We start from the raw sequence: 25,407 nt of genomic DNA on the forward strand, positions 1-25,407 counted from the left end.
CCAGCTCGGCGGAGGGCAGCTCGGCGCTCACCTCAGGGCTCTTGACGTCGGCCGGCACCGAGGGCAGGGACACCTCGGCCTGGGCCTTGGGCAGGGACGCGTCCACGGCGGCCTCGACCGACTTGCTCGGCGCCGACACGCCGAAGGACGGCATCTTGAACTTGGGCATTTTGAACTTGCTGTCTCTGGCGGCCACCTCCTTGTCCCCCAGGGACAGGTCGCCCTCCAGCTTGGCGCCCGGGACCTGGGTGTCCACCTCCACGCTGGGCAGCGACACCCCCACCTCGGGGGCCGTCACCTCGGCCTTGGCGCCCTTCAGGTCCAGTTTGGGCCCCTTGATGTCCACCTGGGGGGCCTTGAGGTCCACCTTGGGCACCTTGACGCTGGGCATCTGCACCTTGGGCAGGTGGCCCTTGAGCCCGATTCCCGCCGCCGCTTCCCTGGGCTCCGCCTCGGGCAGCTGGCCCTCGGGGAGCTTGATGCCCAGCTCGGCGGAGGGCAGCTCGGCGCTCACCTCAGGGCTCTTGACGTCGGCCGGCACCGAGGGCAGGGACACCTCGGCCTGGGCCTTGGGCAGGGACGCGTCCACGGCGGCCTCGACCGACCTGCTCGGCGCCGACACGCCGAAGGACGGCATCTTGAACTTGGGCATTTTGAACTTGCTGTCTCTGGCGGCCACCTCCTTGTCCCCCAGGGACAGGTCGCCCTCCAGCTTGGCGCCCGGGACCTGGGTGTCCACCTCCATGCTGGGCAGCGACACCCCCACCTCGGGGGCCGTCACCTCGGCCTTGGCGCCCTTCAGGTCCAGTTTGGGCCCCTTGATGTCCACCTGGGGGGCCTTGAGGTCCACCTTGGGCACCTTGACGCTGGGCATCTGCACCTTGGGCAGGTGGCCCTTGAGCCCGATTCCCGCCGCCGCTTCCCTGGGCTCCGCCTCGGGCAGCTGGCCCTCGGGGAGCTTGATGCCCAGCTCGGCGGAGGGCAGCTCGGCGCTCACCTCAGGGCTCTTGACGTCGGCCGGCACCGAGGGCAGGGACACCTCGGCCTGGGCCTTGGGCAGGGACGCGTCCACGGCGGCCTCGACCGACCTGCTCGGCGCCGACACGCCGAAGGACGGCATCTTGAACTTGGGCATTTTGAACTTGCTGTCTCTGGCGGCCACCTCCTTGTCCCCCAGGGACAGGTCGCCCTCCAGCTTGGCGCCCGGGACCTGGGTGTCCACCTCCACGCTGGGCAGCGACACCCCCACCTCGGGGGCCGTCACCTCGGCCTTGGCGCCCTTCAGGTCCAGTTTGGGCCCCTTGATGTCCACCTGGGGGGCCTTGAGGTCCACCTTGGGCACCTTGACGCTGGGCATCTGCACCTTGGGCAGGTGGCCCTTGAGCCCGATTCCCGCCGCCGCTTCCCTGGGCTCCGCCTCGGGCAGCTGGCCCTCGGGGAGCTTGATGCCCAGCTCGGCGGAGGGCAGCTCGGCGCTCACCTCAGGGCTCTTGACGTCGGCCGGCACCGAGGGCAGGGACACCTCGGCCTGGGCCTTGGGCAGGGACGCGTCCACGGCGGCCTCGACCGACTTGCTCGGCGCCGACACGCCGAAGGACGGCATCTTGAACTTGGGCATTTTGAACTTGCTGTCTCTGGCGGCCACCTCCTTGTCCCCCAGGGACAGGTCGCCCTCCAGCTTGGCGCCCGGGACCTGGGTGTCCACCTCCACGCTGGGCAGCGACACCCCCACCTCGGGGGCCGTCACCTCGGCCTTGGCGCCCTTCAGGTCCAGTTTGGGCCCCTTGATGTCCACCTGGGGGGCCTTGAGGTCCACCTTGGGCACCTTGACGCTGGGCATCTGCACCTTGGGCAGGTGGCCCTTGAGCCCGATTCCCGCCGCCGCTTCCCTGGGCTCCGCCTCGGGCAGCTGGCCCTCGGGGAGCTTGATGCCCAGCTCGGCGGAGGGCAGCTCGGCGCTCACCTCAGGGCTCTTGACGTCGGCCGGCACCGAGGGCAGGGACACCTCGGCCTGGGCCTTGGGCAGGGACGCGTCCACGGCGGCCTCGACCGACTTGCTCGGCGCCGACACGCCGAAGGACGGCATCTTGAACTTGGGCATTTTGAACTTGCTGTCTCTGGCGGCCACCTCCTTGTCCCCCAGGGACAGGTCGCCCTCCAGCTTGGCGCCCGGGACCTGGGTGTCCACCTCCACGCTGGGCAGCGACACCCCCACCTCGGGGGCCGTCACCTCGGCCTTGGCGCCCTTCAGGTCCAGTTTGGGCCCCTTGATGTCCACCTGGGGGGCCTTGAGGTCCACCTTGGGCACCTTGACGCTGGGCATCTGCACCTTGGGCAGGTGGCCCTTGAGCCCGATTCCCGCCGCCGCTTCCCTGGGCTCCGCCTCGGGCAGCTGGCCCTCGGGGAGCTTGATGCCCAGCTCGGCGGAGGGCAGCTCGGCGCTCACCTCAGGGCTCTTGACGTCGGCCGGCACCGAGGGCAGGGACACCTCGGCCTGGGCCTTGGGCAGGGACGCGTCCACGGCGGCCTCGACCGACTTGCTCGGCGCCGACACGCCGAAGGACGGCATCTTGAACTTGGGCATTTTGAACTTGCTGTCTCTGGCGGCCACCTCCTTGTCCCCCAGGGACAGGTCGCCCTCCAGCTTGGCGCCCGGGACCTGGGTGTCCACCTCCACGCTGGGCAGCGACACCCCCACCTCGGGGGCCGTCACCTCGGCCTTGGCGCCCTTCAGGTCCAGTTTGGGCCCCTTGATGTCCACCTGGGGGGCCTTGAGGTCCACCTTGGGCACCTTGACGCTGGGCATCTGCACCTTGGGCAGGTGGGCCTTGAGCCCGATTCCCGCCGCCGCTTCCCTGGGCTCCGCCTCGGGCAGCTGGCCCTCGGGGAGCTTGATGCCCAGCTCGGAGGAGGGCAGCTCGGCGCTCACCTCAGGGCTCTTGACGTCGGCCGGCACCGAGGGCAGGGACACCTCGGCCTGGGCCTTGGGCAGGGACGCGTCCACGGCGGCCTCGACCGACTTGCTCGGCGCCGACACGCCGAAGGACGGCATCTTGAACTTGGGCATTTTGAACTTGCTGTCTCTGGCGGCCACCTCCTTGTCCCCCAGGGACAGGTCGCCCTCCAGCTTGGCGCCCGGGACCTGGGTGTCCACCTCCACGCTGGGCAGCGACACCCCCACCTCGGGGGCCGTCACCTCGGCCTTGGCGCCCTTCAGGTCCAGTTTGGGCCCCTTGATGTCCACCTGGGGGGCCTTGAGGTCCACCTTGGGCACCTTGACGCTGGGCATCTGCACCTTGGGCAGGTGGGCCTTGAGCCCGATTCCCGCCGCCGCTTCCCTGGGCTCCGCCTCGGGCAGCTGGCCCTCGGGGAGCTTGATGCCCAGCTCGGCGGAGGGCAGCTCGGCGCTCACCTCAGGGCTCTTGACGTCGGCCGGCACCGAGGGCAGGGACACCTCGGCCTGGGCCTTGGGCAGGGACGCGTCCACGGCGGCCTCGACCGACTTGCTCGGCGCCGACACGCCGAAGGACGGCATCTTGAACTTGGGCATTTTGAACTTGCTGTCTCTGGCGGCCACCTCCTTGTCCCCCAGGGACAGGTCGCCCTCCAGCTTGGCGCCCGGGACCTGGGTGTCCACCTCCACGCTGGGCAGCGACACCCCCACCTCGGGGGCCGTCACCTCGGCCTTGGCGCCCTTCAGGTCCAGTTTGGGCCCCTTGATGTCCACCTGGGGGGCCTTGAGGTCCACCTTGGGCACCTTGACGCTGGGCATCTGCACCTTGGGCAGGTGGCCCTTGAGCCCGATTCCCGCCGCCGCTTCCCTGGGCTCCGCCTCGGGCAGCTGGCCCTCGGGGAGCTTGATGCCCAGCTCGGCGGAGGGCAGCTCGGCGCTCACCTCAGGGCTCTTGACGTCGGCCGGCACCGAGGGCAGGGACACCTCGGCCTGGGCCTTGGGCAGGGACGCGTCCACGGCGGCCTCGACCGACTTGCTCGGCGCCGACACGCCGAAGGACGGCATCTTGAACTTGGGCATTTTGAACTTGCTGTCTCTGGCGGCCACCTCCTTGTCCCCCAGGGACAGGTCGCCCTCCAGCTTGGCGCCCGGGACCTGGGTGTCCACCTCCACGCTGGGCAGCGACACCCCCACCTCGGGGGCCGTCACCTCGGCCTTGGCGCCCTTCAGGTCCAGTTTGGGCCCCTTGATGTCCACCTGGGGGGCCTTGAGGTCCACCTTGGGCACCTTGACGCTGGGCATCTGCACCTTGGGCAGGTGGGCCTTGAGCCCGATTCCCGCCGCCGCTTCCCTGGGCTCCGCCTCGGGCAGCTGGCCCTCGGGGAGCTTGATGCCCAGCTCGGCGGAGGGCAGCTCGGCGCTCACCTCAGGGCTCTTGACGTCGGCCGGCACCGAGGGCAGGGACACCTCGGCCTGGGCCTTGGGCAGGGACGCGTCCACGGCGGCCTCGACCGACTTGCTCGGCGCCGACACGCCGAAGGACGGCATCTTGAACTTGGGCATTTTGAACTTGCTGTCTCTGGCGGCCACCTCCTTGTCCCCCAGGGACAGGTCGCCCTCCAGCTTGGCGCCCGGGACCTGGGTGTCCACCTCCACGCTGGGCAGCGACACCCCCACCTCGGGGGCCGTCACCTCGGCCTTGGCGCCCTTCAGGTCCAGTTTGGGCCCCTTGATGTCCACCTGGGGGGCCTTGAGGTCCACCTTGGGCACCTTGACGCTGGGCATCTGCACCTTGGGCAGGTGGCCCTTGAGCCCGATTCCCGCCGCCGCTTCCCTGGGCTCCGCCTCGGGCAGCTGGCCCTCGGGGAGCTTGATGCCCAGCTCGGAGGAGGGCAGCTCGGCGCTCACCTCAGGGCTCTTGACGTCGGCCGGCACCGAGGGCAGGGACACCTCGGCCTGGGCCTTGGGCAGGGACGCGTCCACGGCGGCCTCGACCGACTTGCTCGGCGACGACACGCCGAAGGACGGCATCTTGAATTTGGGCATTTTGAACTTGCTCTCTTTTTCTTGTCCGTCTTTCGTTTTTATGTCTGTATGTGAAGTTACCCCAGTGATGGCACTTTTCTTTTCCTTGTCTGTTGCGTGTGGTTGTCTCACTCTATCTCCTCTTTGCTCTTTTGCTGGTGACCACCCAAATGAGGGCAGTTTGAATAGCATTTTCACTTTTCCCTCCCTGCCCTCCTCTTCCTGGTCCTCTCGCCTTCTTTCCTCTTCCAATTTCTGCACTGCCTCTGCCTCTGTTTCTTCGCCACGTTCAGATGGCAGTTGGGCTGCAGGTTGTTCCGTCCTTCGTGTCTCTGCTTCACCTACATCTGCTCCCGTGGTCCCCGTGTCCTTTTCGGAGACCTTTCTCTGCCGGGTCTCCTGCTGGAGAGCTGCTGTGCCTCCTTCTTTCTCTAGCACTTTTTCTTTGGAAAATCCAAACTTGGGTGTCTTCAAGGTGGGTATCCGGATTTGGATCTCTGGTTCATGGTTCTGGTGGCTGCCTTGGTCTGTGGGTTCTTGCAGAGTCAGCCTGGCAGTGCCAGTCTCCAGCGCCTCACCGCCTTGCCCGGCACCCTCCCTCATCTGCCCTGTGGCCAGGCCCTCCCCTGCTTTCCCTTGGGGCACAGCCTCCGCCTGCTCCTTGGCCTCTTCTGTCTTTGTTTGGAGTCTGGGTTCTGGGCCGGGCCCTCCCCCCAGGGCTCCCTCACTGGGCATTCCAGGCTGTGCGCGGGGCTTGGCCTCCTCTGACACCACTGCCGTCCTGCCCTCTCTCCTGCCGTGTTCGGCAGCCCTGCCGACATCCTCTTGCCCCGCATCCCTGGGCCCTGCTTCCTGCAGGACCTCAGCCTGGACTACGGCAGCGTGGGCCTCCCTGGCCGACAGGCCTTTCCCTGAGCCCACCCTGAATCTCAGGTTTGGGAACCTTCTCCTCCGCTGGCTGCCTGGCCCCGCCTCTGGCGCCTGCTCCTCTGCTGGGAGCTGGGACTCCGTGTCTGTGCTGGTGGGCGACAGGTCGGCCGCGTCCCCTCGCTCGTAGGCCTCCGAGGTGCTGTGTGACCTCCGGGGCCCTGGCCCGCGCTTGCTCTTCAGAGCTTGGAATTTGGGCCAGGAGAGCCGCTCCCTCTGGGGTCGCCTGCCTCTGCCCTCCCTGGGCTTGGAGATGAGTCTCTCCTGGTCTCCATCCCCCTGCGGCATCTTCGTGGGGGTCTCCGTGCACCCGTCGGCCGCATCCTGGTCCTGAAACAGGGAGGGGGTACCTGTTGGCGCCCCGTACAGGGAATCGGAGGTCCTGGGCTCCGGGGACAGGACGGGGCTGTGGGGGCCCCAGCGCAGCCCAGGCCTGGGCACGGGGAGGCTGGCCGGGCCCAGCCTTGCGGGCCACGCACGCTCACCTGCTCCTCGCTGCCCCTCGGGGCACGCTGAGCGCTGCCGGAAGCCCCCTCCTTGTCCTCTCTGGCAGGAAGTTTCCGTTTGACTGTGAACTGAACCTTGTAAGGCTCTGAGTACTGGAGGATCTTGAGAGCGTCTTCGTATTTAATGCCGTCAAAGAATATGGTTGTGCTGAGCAGCTGATCTCCTAGACACAGGCAGAGCGGCCCCGCACGTTAGCACCCCAGCCTCACCAGGCCTCTCGGGGGGCCCCACAGGGACGCGTGCCAGAGGAGGCAGCCCCGCCCAGGCGGCCCGGCCCCTTCTTCCACTGAGCCCCGGAGGGGAAGGCGTCCCCGTTTCCAGGCAGAAAACCCAGGACAGCGCGTGGCCCCAGCCTGGACACAGCTGAGCAGTCTCTAGGGGGTCCACTGGGTCCACTGGGGCCCATCCCCCTCCAGGCCCCCCCATCCTGACGGAACCACAGGGACCCTTCTAGGGGGTCCACTGGGTCCACTGTGGCCCGTCCCCCTCCAGGCTCCCCCCCATCCTGATGGGACCGTGGGGACGTGAGGTGGGGGCCACGGCACCTTCTCTCAGGCTGAAGAGCTTGGCGGCTGGGGAGTCCTTCAGCACTTGCTTGACAAAGATCCCCTGGTCCCCGCCGCCTGTGACAGTGTAGCCACTGGCTCCAGTCTCCACCTCAGTCTTCAGCGTCACCTCTGTCCCCTCTTGCGTGGACTGGGGCAGAAGCACATCAGGGCCTTAGTGAGATTACACCTGCCCCACTGTGGGCGTAGGTGCTGGGGGGCTGCCTCTCCTGAGGCCAGGGACCCCGCAGTCCTCCCGTCGTTGGGCAGGCTGCGGGGTCCAGGCTCTGGGGGAAGCCAGCTGCAGCCGCCTCCGCTGGGAACAGCCTCGCCTTGTCCCCACCCCCCACCCACCAAGACTCAGGAGCAGCCTGGCCTGGCCACTCAGGCCCATCAGGGCTTGGCGAGCACAGGGGAGAGGCTTCTGCTTGCACGTGGCCAAAGCTTTCCTCCATCGGCTCCTCGTTACTTATCACGTTCACTCCGAGCAGCGATCGCACACGAGGCAGCTGGGGCTCAGACCAAGGAGGGCATAAATGCCAAGGAAAGTACTGGATGACGTGGCCAGCCTGACCTCGGACACGATGGGTCTTCGGGGTCCAGGACAGCATTAGCATTGTTGGGGCTGCCAGTGACAGAAGGCAGCGCACCCTCCTTGCTGGGAGCCTACAGAACCCAGCCCCTTCCGTGGCCTTGGATGTAGCAGGCAGCAGGTGTACCCACTGTACAGCTGAGAACACTGAGGTCTGTGCACCTGGTTCCACCTGGTCAGCAGTCTGGGTCCTTCACTGTGAGAGGAGAGGGGCCTGGGGGAGGCCTGGACCAGTGTTCTGGAATCCCTGCTCCCCGCTGGGGCCTGGTGAGGGAGGTGGCACACCTCTCCCCAGCGCACAAGGGCATGCTGCCCACTTTCCAGCTCCTCTCCTTCTCGCCCTGGCCCTGGCTTCCCCGGCTGGAGCCCCTGTGGACGGGCTGCCCACAGCAGCCGCTCCCGCACACCCACCTCCGGATGGCTCATCCTGGAAAGCGTCCGCGAGTCCCCTGAATCCCGCTTCCACCAGGACCTCCGCCTCCTCGGCGCGTCCTCCTGCAGGAGCAACAGACGGCGGGGTCACCAACCTGCCCCAGCCCAGCGGGCGCGAGGGGGGACTCACGGGTGCGCCAGCTCAGAGGCTCAGGCCCCCAGAGTGCCGCTGCGTGCAGGGGGAGCTGAGATCCCCCAGGGGAAGCTGAGATCCTCCAGGGGAAAGGTGACTCTGGGCCCCCGTGCGTCCCACAGGGCCCAGCCCCGCACCCACAGGTAGAGGCGGCAAAAAAGAAACAGTATAAGAGTGCGGCCTTCGGGACTTCCTGGTGGTCCAGTGGTTAAGACCCTGTGCTCCCAACGCAGGGGGACAGTTTCCATCCCTCGTCAGGGAACTAAGGGTCCGCATGCAGCACCGTGCAGCCTCCCCAGAGGTGGCCACGCAGACCCTGTCCGTGTCTCCTTGACAGAGAAGGCACGTGCGTGCACACATCCTGTGCCCCGCCGCACACAGGAGCACGAGGGCTGTCCCCCACACGCACACACGGCTGCCATCCCAAGTGTGTCTTGGCCAGCTGAAGGGAGGGGTCCAAGGGAAGGGCAGAGGAGTCAGAGAAGAGGGCCGAGTGGACACAGCCGGGGCAGGCAGCGTGGCTCCACAGACGCATGTGCGAGCTGCCCACACAGGGTGATGCGGGAGGAGGCGTGATTCCCTGAGGCCCCACACCTGAGCCTTCCCTCACCCTGTGGGTGTGTGTCCGGCAGCCTTACCGGGAGTCTGAAGCTGGTACCCTCAGTCACGCATTCGTAGACGGGTGAGGACCCCTGTGGCCGGGGCCGGATGATCTCGTCCACAGGCCCTTCAGTCACCTGGCAGGAGGGGAGAATCGGGTCACCCTCAGCCACTCAGGCTTTGCTCAAGTCCGGGAAAGGATGGGGGAGTAGGGGGGCACAGGTCCTCCCAGGCCTCACTTACAGAGTGGTCCTCCTCGGTTTCTGCATCTGGCTCCTCAGGCTGCAACTGCCGGCCAGACACTGCGAAGGGAGAGGATGAGTCAGTGGAGCCTAGCAGGCGGGTGGAGCAGATGGTGGAGCTGGGGCTAGGGGCCCAGGAGAGGCTGTACACCACAGAGGTGGTGTGACCCTGCACGCTGGGTCTGAGCACAGGCAGGGGTCAGGGGAAGACCCACAGCCACTGAGAGGCTGTGAGACCAGGTCCCACGGCAGTGAGCCAGGATGGGGGCGTCGCAGGGGGGGCGCTTAAGCAAAATAGATGACTTCAGATTCAGTCAAAGAAAGTTACTAAACAAACACAAATAAAACAGTAACTACAACCCTGACAGGGAATCAGAATCCAGAGTTACGACAACATATAAACTATAATGTCCAGCACTCAACAGGAAAGTACATGACATGCGAAGAAACAAGAAAGTATGATCCATTCTGAGGGACAAAGCAGTTAATGGAAACTATCTTTGAATGTCCGCAGATGTTGGATTTGGGACAGACTCCAAAGCAACATTCATAAATTTGTTCAAAAAAGTAAAGGAGACCATGTTGAAAGAATTAATGAAAAATATGGTGACAATGGCTCAATGAAGAAAGAATGTCATAAAGAAACAGAAATTACTTAAAAAAAAAAAAAAAAGCCAAGCAGAAATTCTGGAGTTGAAAATTTACTACAGGGACTCAACACCAGGGCTGAGATGCCAGAGAAAGGAGGTGAAAAACTTGTAGATTAGGAGAATTCCCTGGCAGTCCAGCGGTTAGGACATAGTGCTTTCACTGCTGGGCCCTGGGTTCAATCCCTGGCTGGGAAACTAATATCCCACAAACCACATGGTGCAGCCAAAAACAAACAAACCCGTAGATTAATAGAAACTAACCAATTTAAAGAAAAAGGGGGCCTCCCTGGTGGCACAGTGGTTAAGAATCTGCCTGCCAATTCAGGGGACATGGGTTTGATCCCTGGGCTGGAAAGATCCCCCATGCCTTGGAGCAACTAAGCCCATGCACCACAACTACTGAGCCTGTGCTCTAGAGCCCAAGAGTCACAACTACTGAGCCCACATGCCACAACTACTGAAGTCCGTGCACCACAACGAAGAGTAGCCCGTGCTCACAACAACTAGAGAAAGCCCGTGTGCAGCAACGAAGACACAACGCAGCCCAACGCAGCCAATAAATAAATAAATAAATAAATAAGTATTTAATAAAGAAAAAAGAAAAAGAATAAGGGGAAAAGAATTTGAAGGAAAATGAACAGCGCTCAGAGATCTGTGGCACATTAAGAATATGAATATATGTGTAGTCGAAGTCTCAGAGAAAGAGCAAGGCAGAAAAAATGTTTGAAAGGATAACAGCTGAAAACAATCTACAGATCTCAGAAGCTCAACAAACCCCAGAAGGATAAACACAAAGGGATTCAGATCTAAACAATCACATTAAAATGTTTAAGGGAAAGAAAAAAGTTTGACAGCAACAAGAGAGAAGTGGCCCATCACATTTAATGGTACAGCAATACAATTACTATCTGACACCTTTGAAGTTAGAAAAAATTGGAACAATTTATTCAAATTGCTGAAAGAAAAACATCGCCAACCATGAATTCCATAGCTAGCAAACCATCCTTCAAAAATAAAGGCAAAAAAAAAAAGACATTTGCAAATGAGCAAAGACTAGGAGAATTCCCTGCTGGCAGGTCTGCCTTAAAAGAAATGCTAAAGGAAGGGAACTGACAGCAGTTGCTAACCCAAATCCACAGAAAGAAACGAAGACGGCAGAAGGTGGTCACTATGTGGGCAGATATACAAGACTCAACAAATACACCTTTCCAATGAGAAATCTATAAGCATATTGCAGTCCATCTCTTAACTTCCTTAAAAGACAAGATTATAGGAGGGTGAAGGGTAAGTCAAAAATTATCTGCACTCCCATTATACTAAAACTTCTATAAATTCTACAGCCAGAGTGTGGATAATTTTTGACTCACCCTTGTATGAAGCAGGGGTTTGCAAACTTTTCTTGTGAAAGGTCAGACAGCAAATACTTCAGGCTTTGCAGGCCGTGTGATCTCTCTTGCCACCCCATGGCTGTAGCACAGAGTAGCTGCAGACAACATGTAAACGAATGAGCGTAACTGCGTGCCAACCAGACTTCATTTACAAAACAAGTAGCTGGACAGACTTAAAACACAGGCCACAGCCTGTCAGCTCCTCATATAAGGCAATAATTCTAATGTCACACTGTTGGGATTATAACTTATATAGATGTGATATATCTATGTGGCAATGATAGCAAAAAGAAGGGAAAGGGAAAGGGTATATTGGATCAATTTCTATATTTGAGCAGAATTAAGTAATTGTTCGGGACTAGGAGTGGGAGTGGGCATTGGCTACAAACAGGCTCAAGAGACTCTGGGGTGATGGACATGCTCTGGAACTGGATGGGGTGATGGCCGCACAACTCTATAAAGTCACTAAAAATGAGTGCATCATACCTTTACAATGGGTGGGTTTTATGGTATGCAAATTACACCTCAATAGAGCTGTCAAAGGAAAAGGTAATTAACTGCATAAAACAAATAATAAACCTAAAAGTAACCCTAATGCAGAAGTAATGCTTATGACAATATGACAACTATAGTACAAAGCAGGGTGCTGGGGGTAATAGAAGCTCTTACTGTAAAGTTCTCACATTACATATGAGGAAGTACAATGTTGTCTGAAGGCCCACTGTGATGAATAAAAAATACATACCACAAACCACGAGGCAACCATTAAGATGAAAAAGATGTGTAGCTAATAAGCCAAAAAAATTCAATACTAAAAATATACATTGTTTATATATATAATGTATATAAATAATTTACATTCATACATGGGTTTAATAATTATATATTTAATGTATAAACCTATGTTAATTTGTAAATCAAAATTTATATTTATGTATGTAATGTATGTTATTAAGTAATGATATACATTATCTATATTTAATTAATTCTAAAACAAGGTAAGGAATGAGGGAAAAAGGAGCAAAAGATGGATGGAATAAAATAGAAAGTCATTAGCAAGATGGTAGAATTTAAGCCAGCTATATTGACAGTACATTAAATATAAAAGGACTTAAAATTCCAATCAAAAACGTACAGATTGTCAGATGCAATTTAAAAAGCCAGACCTGACTACAGGCTATCTAAGAGAAATGGGCTATAAATATAAAGAAGTTAAAAGAAAAGGAAAGAAAAAATACATGCAGTGCAAAAACTAATCATTTCATAATAATAAAGGGCACAAATCATTTAAAGAAAAGAACAAAAACCTAAGTCTGTATACACCTCATAACAGAGGCTAAGAACACTGAAGAGAAAACTGGCAAAACTGAAAGGACAAATAGAGAAATCCACAATTACAACAGAGATTGTAACCCTCCTCTCAGTAATCGACAGCCTTGCAAAATAGAATAGGTAAGAACACGGATCCACTCATCAACCAATGGGACCACGCTGACACGTGAAGATCACGCCACCTGACAAGAGCAGAATACTCATTCCTCTTCGGTGCACATTCACCGAGACAGACCCTGTGCTGGCTCATTTAAATGTCTCAATAAATTTAAAATAATTAAAACCATAATTAAAATCAACTAGGGGTATTTTCTCCGACCCCCAATGGAATCAAGACAGTACGGTATAAACACAAATATCAGTGAAAAAGAATAGAAAGTCCAGAATAGTCCCACACTTTGTAAGATCAATTGATTTCTGACAAAGCAGTCAAATTATTTCGATAGAAAAATAATAGTTTTTTAACAATGGTGCTGCAACAAGTGGATATTTCTTTGCGGAAAAAACCCTGGACCCTTACCACGTAGCACACACAAAAATGAACTCAAAATGAATCATAGAACTAAATGTAAAACTTAAAACTATAAAACTTCTAGAAGAAAACAGAGGAGAAATTCTTCACCACCTTGAGGAAGGCAGTGTTTTCTTAGGCAGGATACAAAAGGTGTGAATCATAAAAGAATATCCGATAAATCATATTTCATCATAATTAAATACTTCTGGTCTTGAAAGACATTCTTAAGAAAATGAAAAGGCAATTCAATATATCTGACAAAGAACTTGCATCCAGAAGAATTTCTCCAAACCAACAGAAAAAGACAAAAACAAAATAAAACAAAAACCTCAATTAAAAGTGGGCAAAGGATTTAAACAGACACGTCACAAAAGAAGATGTACCAATAAGCACAGAAAAGATGGTCAATGTCTTTAGTTGTAAGGGAAATGCAAATTATTGAATAAAACCAATAGAACAAAGCAAAGACCCCGGGATCAGCCTCATACAGATATAACGCTGTGGGAAATTCAGGATCTGGTCAATCAGCAGTGCCAAGTCCACTGGAAAAGCACAAGGAACAATATTAGTCTCGACCCCAACGTCAGCCCCAGGAAGTATTAATTTCATGTGGATTGCAGATCCAAAGTTTAAGAACACAGCTTCCAGAAGATAAGCAGAGAAAATGACTTTGGGGTTAGGAAAACAATTCCTTTTTTTTCTGGCTCTTCCCCGACCAGGGATCAAACCCGTGCCCCTTGCAATGAAAGCGTGGCGTCTTAACCACTGGACTGCCAGAGAAGTCTGCAAACAATTCTTAACCAGGACACAGACAGCACTAGCCCTAAAGGAAACAACCGATTAATTGTTAAAATTACTAAGTTAACTTATTAAATTAAAATGAAGAGCTTCTGTTCATCAAAAGATACCACAGTGAAAAGTTAAGCTGTGCATCGGACAAAGAGATTTGCAATACATTTACCAAACTGAGGCCTCCTACCCAAAGATGTGCAAAGAAGTCCTGCAAACCAGAAGAAGACAGACAACCCAATAGAAACACGCGCGAGAGAACATTGGAAAGGAACTCATAAAAGAAGACATCCTCCTGGTCAATTAACATATGGAAAGGTGCATCCTTAGTCATCAGGATAACGACAGTGAAAACCTGGGGTGGGGGGCAGGGGGAGCTGCCACACCACTCCCTGGAGAGAGGCTCACAGGACCAAGGCTGACCACACCGCATGGTGTCCAGCACATGCGGCAGCTGAAACTCCCCCACCCTGGAGGAGGCCTGGGGGTGAAGTGGCACAGCCACTTCGGAAAACAGCCTGGCAGCGTCTATTTAAGTCAATACATCCTACCCCCAGGCCCAGAGACCCCACTCCGTCGTGTACGCCCAACAGACACGCACGCCTACGTTCCCCAAAAGACAGGTACAAAAACGTCCATGTCGGCACTGCTGCGGTACCCAGAAACCAGAAAGGCTCAGATGCCCAGCAACAGTAGACTGAGGGGAATTCCCTGGAGGGCCAGTGCCCAGGACTCAGCACTTCCACTGCAGGGGGCACGGGTTGCCCGCAGGCCGCACGGTGCACCCAGAGAAACAGACAAACCAAACAAAAAACAGGACAATGAAGAAAAACCTGGGAGTCTCTGTCAGATGAACTGTGTCCACAGACAGTGTGGGTGAAGTTCACGGACTTAGTGCTGCGATAAGCTGGACGTGAACAGCTCTAACAGAGCCCGCTGGGCGGGCAGCTCACAGGCAAGGGCGGCGGGTTGCGGGAAGCGCTGTGGGAGGGGCAGAGCAGCGGGGAGGGGCCTCTGGTGGGAGTAAGGGGCACTGGTTACCCCAGGGTGTCCACTTTGGGAAAATGCATCCAGTTACTCACATGTGATTGCTATCTTTTCCCAAAAATAGTCAAATTCTACATAAAATGGAAATGAAAGTATAAACTTGATGCCAATAAATCCGAAAACGTAGAGGAACTGGACATATTCCTAGAGAAACACGCTGCCGGCACGGAACAAGGAGAAACAGGCTATGTACATCGTTCTGGGATGATTCAACACTCAAAGCCCTTCCTTCAAACCGGTCCACAAGCAACTCCAGGCCCAACGCCCCCGGAACTGCACTCGATATTCCAGCGGAAGCGGCCCAGGATCTCACACCAGATCCGGCCCTGGGCTCAGCCTGGCCCTCCCTGGCTGTGACGGCACTGCTGGTGAGGAGGGGACACGCGTGCCCACTCCCAACCCCCGAGCCCCCCACCCACCGCCGCCAGCAGGACGTGGAGCCAGAAGGGTATCCGTGTCCCACGGGCGCAGCACCCGCCACGGGCTCCTGCACGTCCCTGTCCCCACGGAGCACACGGGGGAAGCCCAGTCCTGGCGGGAGTGCGGGTTTGCCTGCTACTCTGGCCAGTTTGCTGTGTGACACTGAGCAAGCCTGTCCCTTCTCTGGGCCTTGAGTTCCCCATGGATGTCAGAGGGCTACTCTGCGCACTGAGAAGAACCAGAGGCGACTCGGGGGGGCTGGGGGAGGGAGGGGCAGGCGGGAGGGAGGTTGTGGAGGAGTGGGCGGGGCGGGGGGGAGCGCGGCCGGGAGGAGCGCGCGTCCCCGACTGATGCGGGGCTCGCCCCCGGGGGCGGTGCAGGCCGGAGCCGCTCCCCACGCAGCCCGCTGCCCTGCGCGGAGGCCAAGGGCAAGGGCGGCTGACCCCACTCTCTCCGGCCGCAGTGCCGCTCCCAGTCCGGCCCAGCCCCTCACCGCCGTCCCCAAAGCGGGTGCGCCACGAGGAATCCGAGGCCGGGGGAGGGGAGGCCGCGGGCGGCGCGGGGGTGGACGCGGCGGGCGGAGCCCAAGGGTGGCCGCGCCCCCACGGCCCGCCATCCCGGGCGCGGCCGGCAGAGAGGCGGGCAGGCCTGCGGGGCTGCGCGGACCCGCCCGGCAAGGCGGCCGGCCCCGCGCCTCCGCGCCCCGCGCCCCCGCGCCCCGCAGCCTTGTCTGAGTCGCAGCAAAACAAGGTCGGGAGCGCCGCCCGCGCCGCGCGGGCAGGCAGGCGTGTCCCTGGGGGCGGGGGCGAGGGCGAGGGCGGGGGTCCGCCCAGGCCCGCGAAGGCGGCGCCCCGCGGCTGCTGGAGGAGGGGACCCCGGGCGAGGGTGCGGCCGCGCCGGCCAGGCGGGCCTGCGGCTGGGCGCTGTGTGCCGGCGCCGCAGTCGGGCGGGGACCCCCAGGCCCCGAGAAGCTGTACCCCCAGACCTGCTCCGGGGGGGGGAGTCTCCGGGCATGAAGGGCAAGGGTGAGGAAAGGGGTTCACGGCCCGGAACTTGAGGGCGGGGCACGGCCTGGCTGGGAACCTGGGGCGGAGGAGGCTCGGCCAGCCCCGCTCCAGCTGGACCACCGCCCCTCCTGCGCTGGGCCCCTCCCCGGCCCGGTCCCGGCCTCACAGCCACCGCCTCGGGTGCAAGAGCCCTACAGGCAAGGTAGGAACGAAAAGCGGGGCTCAGGGAGGCGAGGACAGACCTAGCCCAAGGTCAGACCGCTGGGAAGTTGCCTGGCTGTGGTTTTAAGCTCTGGGTCTCTCTGCATCCCTTAAGGCAGAACCCCAGGCTGGCTGGAGCCCGGCCCAGAGACGCACAAACAGGAAAGAGGAAATCCTGCCTGCCACGGGGCAAGGCCGCCAGCAGCCTTGCCAGCCTCAGACCTGCCCCCGGGGAGGGAAGAGGAGGCACCCCAATACCCCCCAGAGCACTGTGCTTTGGTCCCCATGTCCCGAGGGTCCCTCTGCACCGAGGGCATGGGAGGTGTCCTGCCTGCCTGACCTGGCCTTGGCCCTGCAGATAGCCCAGACCCAGCAAAAGAAGGTCACCAAAGCGCCACTTTACAGAGGAGGATGTGGAGGTGACATGCTGAGGTCCGGCTGCTGGCACCTGGTACCTCGCCAAATGCCCTTCCGCCTGCTCCTCAAGGCTCAGGCCCTGCCGTGGCCCCAGCACCCTTGTTAGGTGACCTGTCCATCCACCCCCACACCCTGACTCTTCCATGGCCTCAAACAGTGCCTAACAGGGGACTTGTGGGGGGGGGGGGGAGGCGGGCACCGTGTCAGCTGAAAAGCGTCACTCCCAAGAACTGTGTTCTGGGGTGGGGCCTCCAGGCAGTGTGTCTGCCGAGGAGCCAGGATGTGCAGTGCCGCCTGGGGGGGGCCAGGTGGAGGGGTGCAGAAAGGGGCGTTTGCCTGGATGGCTTTCCCACACTCACCTTGCCCTTTGGGCTCCAGACTGAGTTGGGGCCTCTCCTGCCAGTGCCCAGCCAAGTGGGGATTCTTAGACGGCCCAGAGTAGGGCCACTCACGGGTATGGCAGTTTTGCTTAAACAGAACCCTAGTTTGCATCCAAACGGGCCACCCCCGCGGCCCAGCTCCAGCCTCCAGGTGTGGGGGTGAGTGTGTGTGTCACTAGGGCAGTGGTGGGACTGGGGCACCGTGAGAACAGTGGGGGGAGAGCTGCAAACAAAGGGGGCCCTAGAGAGCGGCCTGAGTGTGCACCCTTGGGTCCACCCTGTGTGTGTGTGTGTGTGTGTGTGTGTGTGTGTGTGTGTATGAGCACGAGGGCGTCTGTCTGCGGGGTCTCTGTGCCTGTGCTGCGTGTGTGTGTGTGGATGTGTACAGCCCCAGCTGAGGCCAAGGGACCCGGAGCCCTGGAGGCAGGTTCCCTCCTCAGGGGACGCCACCCAGGGGCACACGGGGTGCCCGGCCTCACCCCTCCTGGAAGCTCACGAGGAAAGCGCCAAGCTCGGCTGACTCGTCATGAGACCTTCAGACTGTCTGAAGCAACACCCACAGGCAGCCGAGGGCCCGCCCTGCCTCCCCGATATTTCTCAAGATAAGTCTGCTGCACAGGGAGGCAGCCTGGCTCCCGCTCTGCCTCCGAGGGCCCGGGAAGGCCCAGGAAGCAGCCCCGGTCCGCGCAAGCCTGGGGGTGAGGACTCCTCTCCCACCCACAGCCAGCGCCGCTGCAGCCCCAGCTGCAACCAGGAGGCTCTCGCGTCACCTTCTCTGGCCTGTCGGTCTGCCTGGCCCAGCAGCACCGGCGGCCTCCCCGGCCTGCGCCGCCGCTGCCCGGGCCCCAGACCCCCGGAGCCGTGCTGCAGACCAGACTCTCTCCCCCGACCGCCGCCCTTCGCACATGCAGTTTCCTCCCACGTCTCGCAGCCCAGCTTGGCCACCCTGCCATCATCTCTGGCCGCTGGTCCCTAGGACGTTCTCACAAGCACTCAGAGCCCAGCACCCAGTAGGTGCATAATAAATACTAGCGCCGGCAGTAGGTGGGTGGAGGAAGGGAAGGTGGGTCCCACCAGTCTGAGGGTGCGGCGGGGTCTCGAGGGCTGGGAGGGGCGGCAGGCGGGCCCAGCGCGTCTCCTCCTGCACCTGGAGACACCGAGGCCTGAAGCAGGCCCACCAGCCCACCCACTCCAAGGGTCCGGCAGCCAAAAGGAGTGTCCCCTCACTCCTGTCCACCCAACAGCACCGCCGGGCCCGCGTCTGTTTCTCTCTGTGCTGAAGGCCAGCACCCAGATACCCAGCACAGTGTGACCCTGTGACGGGGGGCGCCCCCACCGCACACCTGGCACCTGCAGGTCAAGTGTGCCTGCGCGCCCCGCCCCCGCCCCCCCCCAGGGTTCCCAGTGCACCAAACAGGGAACGCAGCCGTCCTCTGAGGACCCCCCGCAGGCCACACGGTCCAGCCTCGCGGACCCGCCTGTCCTGGGACGGAAGTGGCCCTGCTGGTCCCCTTGGGCGCCGTGCCCTGACGCACCTCCTGCCCCCGCAACACCCGCTGAGGCTGGAGCGGGGCCGTCAGGGCGACGCCCGGCCCAGCTCCGCCGCCCCTACCCCCAGGCCCCCGCCCTCCACCTGCTGCGTGTTGAGGTGGTCAGGCGCCCCAGGCTGAACCTGGGAGGAGAGCAGGGGACAGGGGCAGAGGGTGGATACAGAAGACAGCGCAGTCGCTCACCGAGGCCGACGTCCTCCCAACTTGCCCCGAAGTGAAGATCCCGGGCTCGCTGCTCCCTCTGGCCATCCTCCCCGACTCCGCCCTCCGCAGCCCCTCCCTCCACGGCCCCGCCCTCAGGCCCCCTTCTCAGCCAGGCCTGGAGCGGGCCGAGCCCCCCTCGCCCCACGAGAGGGACTGGGCGGATCCCCTCCCAGGCCCCCACGGCTGGGCCAGGCCCCTCCCCCTCCGCTTCAGGAGCTGGGGCTCCCGCCCCTCCCCTGGAGCACCCCCCCGGGCCGAGCAGCTGACTGGGGGAGGAAACACCCGCCCAGCTCGGCATGGGTGAGTCACTGCCACCGCCCTACCCGGCCCGGTCCAGTCCAGTCCTGCTGTGTGGACAGACAGACAGGTGGACAGACTCAGATGTCACACAGGACCATCCACCTTCCCGGGCTGCGGGGAGGGACTTGGAGGCCCTTCCAGGAGGGACCCAGGGCGGGCACAGGCTCCCTCGGGGGCCTCAGCGCCGCACGGCCCCTCAGGCTCCGCTGAGACCCCTGCCCAGGGCACGGCCAGCTCCTCCCACAGCCGAGGCCACAAAGGCCAGAGCAGGGCCAGACCGAGCCTACCTGTGGCCTGGGCCAGTGACCGTGGGGATGGTGGCCTTGGCTCCTGCCCCCCTGCCCACGCCCCTCGAGGGCAGCCAGACCCCGGCCACCCTCTGGCCCTCTCGGCCAAAACCCACCCCTCAAAGTCCCGGGGCATCTGATGTGCCGGGCATGGTGGGCCCCTGGGGCCGGCGGTTTCCACCGCCACCCCCGCCCCCAGTCCCTGGACGTAAGTGGCAGCTGAGGGATACGTGCCGGAGACCCCCAGCAACCCCGCTCCCCAGAGCCCCCCTGCCTGGCCCACCACCTCCTGTCACCTCACCCTTCTGTCCCCCGGGACGTCCAGCCCCTGCCCCGGGGGACCCCTGAGGGGACGCGGGAGGACGCAGGTTCTGGCTTCAAGGCCCCTCCCAGCTGCAGGAGCCTGGGCAGCCGCGGCAGGCCCGGGCAGGACCAGGCTGCCCTATCTGCAGATCTGCTGCTGGGTCCCAGGGCTGCCTCGCCCCACGCCCCACAACCCCGTGGGGTGGGGCCCCGCTGGCTGCGGGCTCCTGCACCCCGCGAGCAGGTCGGAGCAGGCCGGCACAGCTGAGGGGCCCAGCCTGGGGTTCCAGGGCAGTGAGGGGTCAGGCCCAGGCCTGGGAAGGGCGGCGACGGGTCAGCCTGAACCCGCACCCACACCCGCACGGACACACCAGGCCAACGCCTGTGGCCGCAGGGCCGGGGGCTCCTTGGCTCACTGCGGGCAACAGGCACCAAAAGAAGCCACTGGGCGGCCAGGCCCCCACGGGGACGGGGAGGCTGGGAGCGGCCTCGGGGGGGGTGACGGCAGGGCCAGGCCCCTGGCTGCTCGGAGGGCTTCCAGGTGGGGAGACGGCTCCCGCCAGCTCCAGGCGGCGGGCACTGCTGGGGAAACAGGGTGTGAGGCCCGAGGGCGGAAAAGCGCCCAGGCGCCTCCTGGCCTCCCCCTCTAAAAACCTCACGGTCACACAGGACTCTGGTCACACTGAGACGGGAAAGCCGGCCAGGCCTGCTGGCCAGGGGCCTCACCTGCTCCGCCGGCCCACACGCTTCCCGCCTGGGAACCTTTGGTTTACGGCCTGACGCCCCCCCGGACTGCTGCCCCCCACCCCCCAGGCAGGGCCAGGCTGGCTGACTCAGCTGGGAGGAGGGGGCGGACGCGGGCTGGCACGGGGCAGGGTCACCCCACCTCCTCTCCCCACACCAGGCAGGCCACCCCGCACCCTCCTGAACACCCCCCTCCTGGGCCGCCACCCACCGGGCCCTGGACGCCTGTGACAGCCTTGCTCAGGCTCCCACCCCCCACAGCCGGACCTGCCCCCCGCTGGCCTCCTCCAGCCACACGCTCCCCCGCACGCGAAGCTCTGCCCCGCCCCCTGTGACAGGCGCCCCCAGACTCCAGCATGTGCACGTGCCCCCACCCTGGACCCTCTCCCCCAGGCGGCCGGCACCAGCAGCCCTCGGCGGCGCAGGGCACGTGTGGCTCCCGGGCGACAGGAGGCGGCGGCTGCCTGGAGTGCAGGGTGGGGGGGGAGGAGTCAGCCGCAGGCAGGGGCTCTGGGTCAGGACCGCTGCGCACCGGCCGGGGCGGGAGTCGGGGGGCCGCCCCCACCCCGCCCCTGGGCTGGCGTCTGCCCTGCAGGGGTGTCCCTGGCTCCCCAGCAGATACGGGCTCTGGGTGAGGAGGCCCTGCCCACCCGCCTAGGCTCCCGGGGACCCCGCCCGCCGGTGCCCTGGCTGCAGGCAGGTGCTGGGCCAGCGGCAGGGCTGGTGGGCAAGGCACCTGCGGAGCGGCCACCCCTTCGGGCCTGGCTGCAGGTGGTCTGGCACATGCCCGCCGGGCCCGGCTGCACAGCCCCGCCTGGGCTCTGGGCTCCTCCTCGGGGTCACTGTGGGAGGGGTGGGGCAGCGCCGGGGGCAGCTGACAGTGAACCCGCTGGCCAGGGGGGCAGGGTGAGTGCTGCGTTCCTGGGGGGGGGGGGTGTCGCGGAGGGGCCCGCGGGTGCGTCTGCCACCCTGCGGGGGGGGGCGCGGGGGGGAGATGCGCAGGGGTCCTACAGCCAGGCTTCAGGTGGGGGGCCATCCTCTTGCTGCCTGAGGAGGAGTCTGGCAAGGCTGGCAGCTCTTGGGAAACCAGGGCACCAGGGGCGGAGGAGGTGTAGGAGGGGCGGGGCCCCCGGAGCCCAGTGCCGGTGGCCCATGGTCTGACCCCTACCCTGGGGTGGCCAGCCAGCCAGAGGCTCGAGCCCCCAACAGAGAAGCCTCGACCTGGCCCAGGGGGGCCTAACCTCCAGGGCCTCCCACCCACGCAGACACTGGCGCCTGGGCAGCCCCTGCAGCGGACAGCGGGGCTGAGCGAGCCTGTCACCCCACTGCTGTGACAGGGAGGCCCAAACGAGGACATCCCCCCGGCATCCTGGCCCTGGCCCGCTCCTTTCTGAGCCTTGGCTGTCCTCTTGGCAATGGGTGCGCACATCTGGGCCGTGTCCAGGCAGGAGCCCAGCTTGGACCCTTCCCCGGACTCCTGGCGGTTCAACCAGCTAAGGAGGTGGGCAGCCTGCCTCTGCGGGCGGCTGGGAGCCAGCAGCTCTGCCTACCTCTCCGCCAGCAGCCTGGGCAGGTGTGCCAGCCGGCCCCTGGCGCAGAGCTCTCTGGGGAGGGTGCCCACCGCCGCCCCTCACCCTCACATACACACACTGGGTGCACGGACTCCTCTGGCTCCCCGCAGGGCAGGAACCAGGCAAGTGGCGGGGCACCACCTCCCACCCCGCCCCAGCCCCTCAGGCCTCTTGGGCCCAGCTCCATCTTTCCAGTTTAGAAAGTGCTTCTGACTGTTAAACATTTACCCCAGCGAGATGGGCCTTAAGCTCCCAGCCGCCTGTGCCTCCAAAAAAAGAAAAACAAAGGGAAACCTGGAGGAAGAGGCGGGGCGGGCAGGCAGGGCTTGGGGATGCCCCTGAAGGCTCCCAGTGTGACCAGACCCCGGCCAAAAGGGGCAACTGCCCTTAGAATCGGGAGGGGGTTTGGGGAGTGTGGCCGGCTCTCATGCGTGTCCAGCTAAGGCTCCCCTCCACACCCTCCCTGCTCTCAGCCTCAGCTCCTCCACTGCCCCCTCCTCCACTCTGCTGGGCCTTATCCCTTCCCGTGGGACCTGCCCTGAAACCCTCTGGGGTTCCCCGGTGCCCTTGGAACAGAGCCCTCCCTCCTGACAGCCTGGTCCCTCTCCCTTTCCACCCTTAACCCCTAGCCCATCCCCAGACCCACACTGTTAAGCTACTTGCTGCTCCCCAGTCCACATTCTCTCCAGGCCTCTTGCACACAATGCCCCATCAGGCGGCCCTTCCTCCAGGAAGCCCTCCCTGACTTCCCTGTGCACCAAGGCTGCACTGATAGCAGAAGCCCTACCTGTCTCACCTTTGCTGAATGAATACTGGTGAACCCTCGCACCCCAATTTGTGACTACCTAAGGCCCAGGGCCCCTGGGATGCACAGGTGGGTGGATGGGTGGACAGGCAGCCCGCCTCCATGTTAGCCCTAAGTGTAGGGTCTGCTTCCTCCTGCCTGTCCAGGCAGAGGACCAGCTGGGGAAAGCTGGGCTTTCCACCCCTGAAGTGGGTGGTGGGGGCCCCCAGATGACCTGTGCCCGACTCCACCTACCTGGGGTTCTCTTCCCTGGCACCTCTACTTCCCCACCCCCAGGCTGAACCTGAAACACAGAGCCCTTCAGGAAAGGCAGTCACAGGAGAGGATACAGAGAGGGTCGGAGTCTGAAGGAGAGCAATCCAGGGGGCTTCCTGGAAAAGGCAAGCTCCCGGCTGGGCCCAGGATGGAAGAGCTTAGCCAGAGGGAGAGAAGGCCACGAGGGCATTCCTACCACGGGCCCCGCCTGAGGACCCCAGGTGGAGTGGGCACACAGGGGGAGGCAGGCAGTTCGGGGGCACTGGACCCTCCTATCCACTCTTGGGCCCCACCCCACGTCCCGAGGCCGTGGGGCAGGAGCTGGGCTGTCCAGCTTGTTTCTCCACAAGGAGAAGCGCAGGTGTTTGAGGAACACACACGCCCTCGCCAGCGGTGGCTTCCAGAACTGTCCTCGTTAAAGTGTCAGGAGGGTGGGTGCTCCCGCCCAGGATGGGCCCCGAGGCCTCTTTCTCTGCGCCCGCCCTGGGCCCCCGCCTGGTGGGCAGGGCAGCGTCAGCGCGTGTGGCCTGGCTGCTCTGGCCCCGTGCAGGCCAGGGAGGCTCCACGTTGTTCAGGGCTCTGCCTCACTGCCCTGAGACTCAGTGTCCCTGTCTGCAAGGTGGGAACACAGCCCTCCGCCAGTATGGACAACCCAGGGAAAGCCGCCAGTGTGGACAGCTCGCCGGGGCCAGCCCTGGCCTCCCTGGCTACACAGCTCTACCTCTCTGCCCCGCCTGGGCCGTGAGCAGCCGTGGTCACTCCTGCTCACCGATGTGAGGTCCAGCCCACAGCCCAGAGTCCAGAGCTGTGCAGAGGCCGCCGGCCCCGTTCAGAAGGGTGAGGCCACCACGGGGGATGCCCTGCCCTCGGGAAGGGCCCCAGCGTTGCCATGGCCCCCTGCCTGGGAGAGACCGCCCAGAGCCCCCTCATGGTTGTCGCCTGCACCTGGGGCTCTTTGACCCTTGCGGGGGCTTCTCAGGGTGGGTGTGGGAGGGGCCTCAGGCCAAGCCCGGGGCTTGAAGGTGCAGGGCAGAGGCCCCGCCTGGGAGCTGGGGGCTCCCTGCCAGTAGGCTAGCTTCCCAGGACCCAGCTCTGCCTCGGCAAGGAAGCAGCTGCCCCTGGGGTAGGAAGGGGGAGCCAATCCCAGGTGAAGTGGCTGGAGCCTGCATGAAGGCAGTGCACCCAGGTGGAGCTCCCTTCCCCCACGGGAACAGGGAGAGGTCGCCTGGGAAGGCAGTAGCGGCGGGGGGGGGGGGGGGGGGGGGGGGGGGGGCTGCCCAGACTGGCCAGGCATGGGGAGGCTGGGCGGATCCTGTGCTGGTGTGTTCCCAGCACAGCCGCCAGGGGGCAGCCTCTGTGCACAGCCCGGACCAGACTCGGCCCCCTCCCACTGGGCCCCTGTCTGGGGCACAGATGGGCTCTGCGAGGGGTCTTCAGGGGACCTGGAGAGCCGGTCCAGGAGGGCAGGTTTGGGCTGGGTGGAAAGATGAGGGACAGGAAGAGCCTGCCCACCTCTGGCCTGCTAGGAGGGAACTGCGGCTGGAAAATGCCTCGACTGAATCACCATGGGTTTTTACTAGAAATGCATGTTCCCTGGCCTCCTCAGAAGGGTGGGGAGGGCCTGGGAATCTGCATGTTGGACACAACCCCCAGGGGCTCTGATCCAGTAAGTCTCCTTCCAACGCCCCATGAGAGCCACTGATCTCATGCCCTAAGAGGGGATGATTTTGCAGGCGAGACACAAGGAGGAACTGCCCCAGAGGCCAGAGGACCACAAGTCAAAGTGAGAATGAGGGCCTCAGCTGGGGAGGGGCTCCAGCACAGTCCCGCGAGGCAGAAGGGTGGATGAGATGGCCCGAGACCCTGCAGCCTGGGAGTCTCCAGGCGGCCCATGAGTGAGGAAAAGGCCAGTGTGGGATGCTGGAGGCACAGCAAGGGCCCCAAGTCCTTTGGGCCCCTCTCCTCTCCCTGTGATGTGGCAGATTCTCAGGGATGTGGGCCAGGCCCGCCAGTCGGCGGGGGGGTGGTCAGGGACCCCTCAATCTCCCGTTGGCTATCCAGGGAGAACCGGGGTGCCTTGGGTTCCCATTTGGGCAAGGGAGGCCCGAACAGGAGGCCAGCTGGGCTTCAGTGCGAACCAGACAAATGGACAACAGGAGGGCTGTTGGGGGCCCCTGCTGCGGCTGGAGGGGCGCCCCCCCCCCCCCGCATCAGCAGTGCAGTCACGATCACCAATCCCTGCTTTCCCCGGGGAGTGGGGTTCCGCCTGTGCCAGTGCCGTGTGGCC

At 62.2% G+C, this 25,407-nt stretch overlaps 1 protein-coding gene across 1 annotated transcript in view; it reads right to left on the bottom strand.

Annotated features, from left to right (window-relative positions):
- The window catches only part of AHNAK2 (AHNAK nucleoprotein 2), a 41,462-nt gene that overhangs the window by 14,923 nt on the left and 1,132 nt on the right, over positions 1–25,407 (bottom strand). Inside the window, exons 2-11 of the mRNA XM_057732651.1 lie at positions 8,958–9,016; positions 8,753–8,851; positions 7,961–8,044; positions 6,958–7,108; positions 6,391–6,575; positions 4,949–6,235; positions 4,353–4,576; positions 3,387–3,890; positions 1,455–2,924; positions 6–992 (exon numbers count right to left, since the gene is read on the bottom strand). Coding sequence (XP_057588634.1) covers positions 6–992; positions 1,455–2,924; positions 3,387–3,890; positions 4,353–4,576; positions 4,949–6,235; positions 6,391–6,575; positions 6,958–7,108; positions 7,961–8,044; positions 8,753–8,851; positions 8,958–9,016 — 5,050 coding nt within the window. The remainder of the gene's footprint in view (positions 1–5; positions 993–1,454; positions 2,925–3,386; positions 3,891–4,352; positions 4,577–4,948; positions 6,236–6,390; positions 6,576–6,957; positions 7,109–7,960; positions 8,045–8,752; positions 8,852–8,957; positions 9,017–25,407) is intronic.

Source organism: Hippopotamus amphibius, chromosome 4, assembly GCF_030028045.1.
Source record: "Hippopotamus amphibius kiboko isolate mHipAmp2 chromosome 4, mHipAmp2.hap2, whole genome shotgun sequence".
Lineage (NCBI taxonomy): Eukaryota > Metazoa > Chordata > Mammalia > Artiodactyla > Hippopotamidae > Hippopotamus > Hippopotamus amphibius.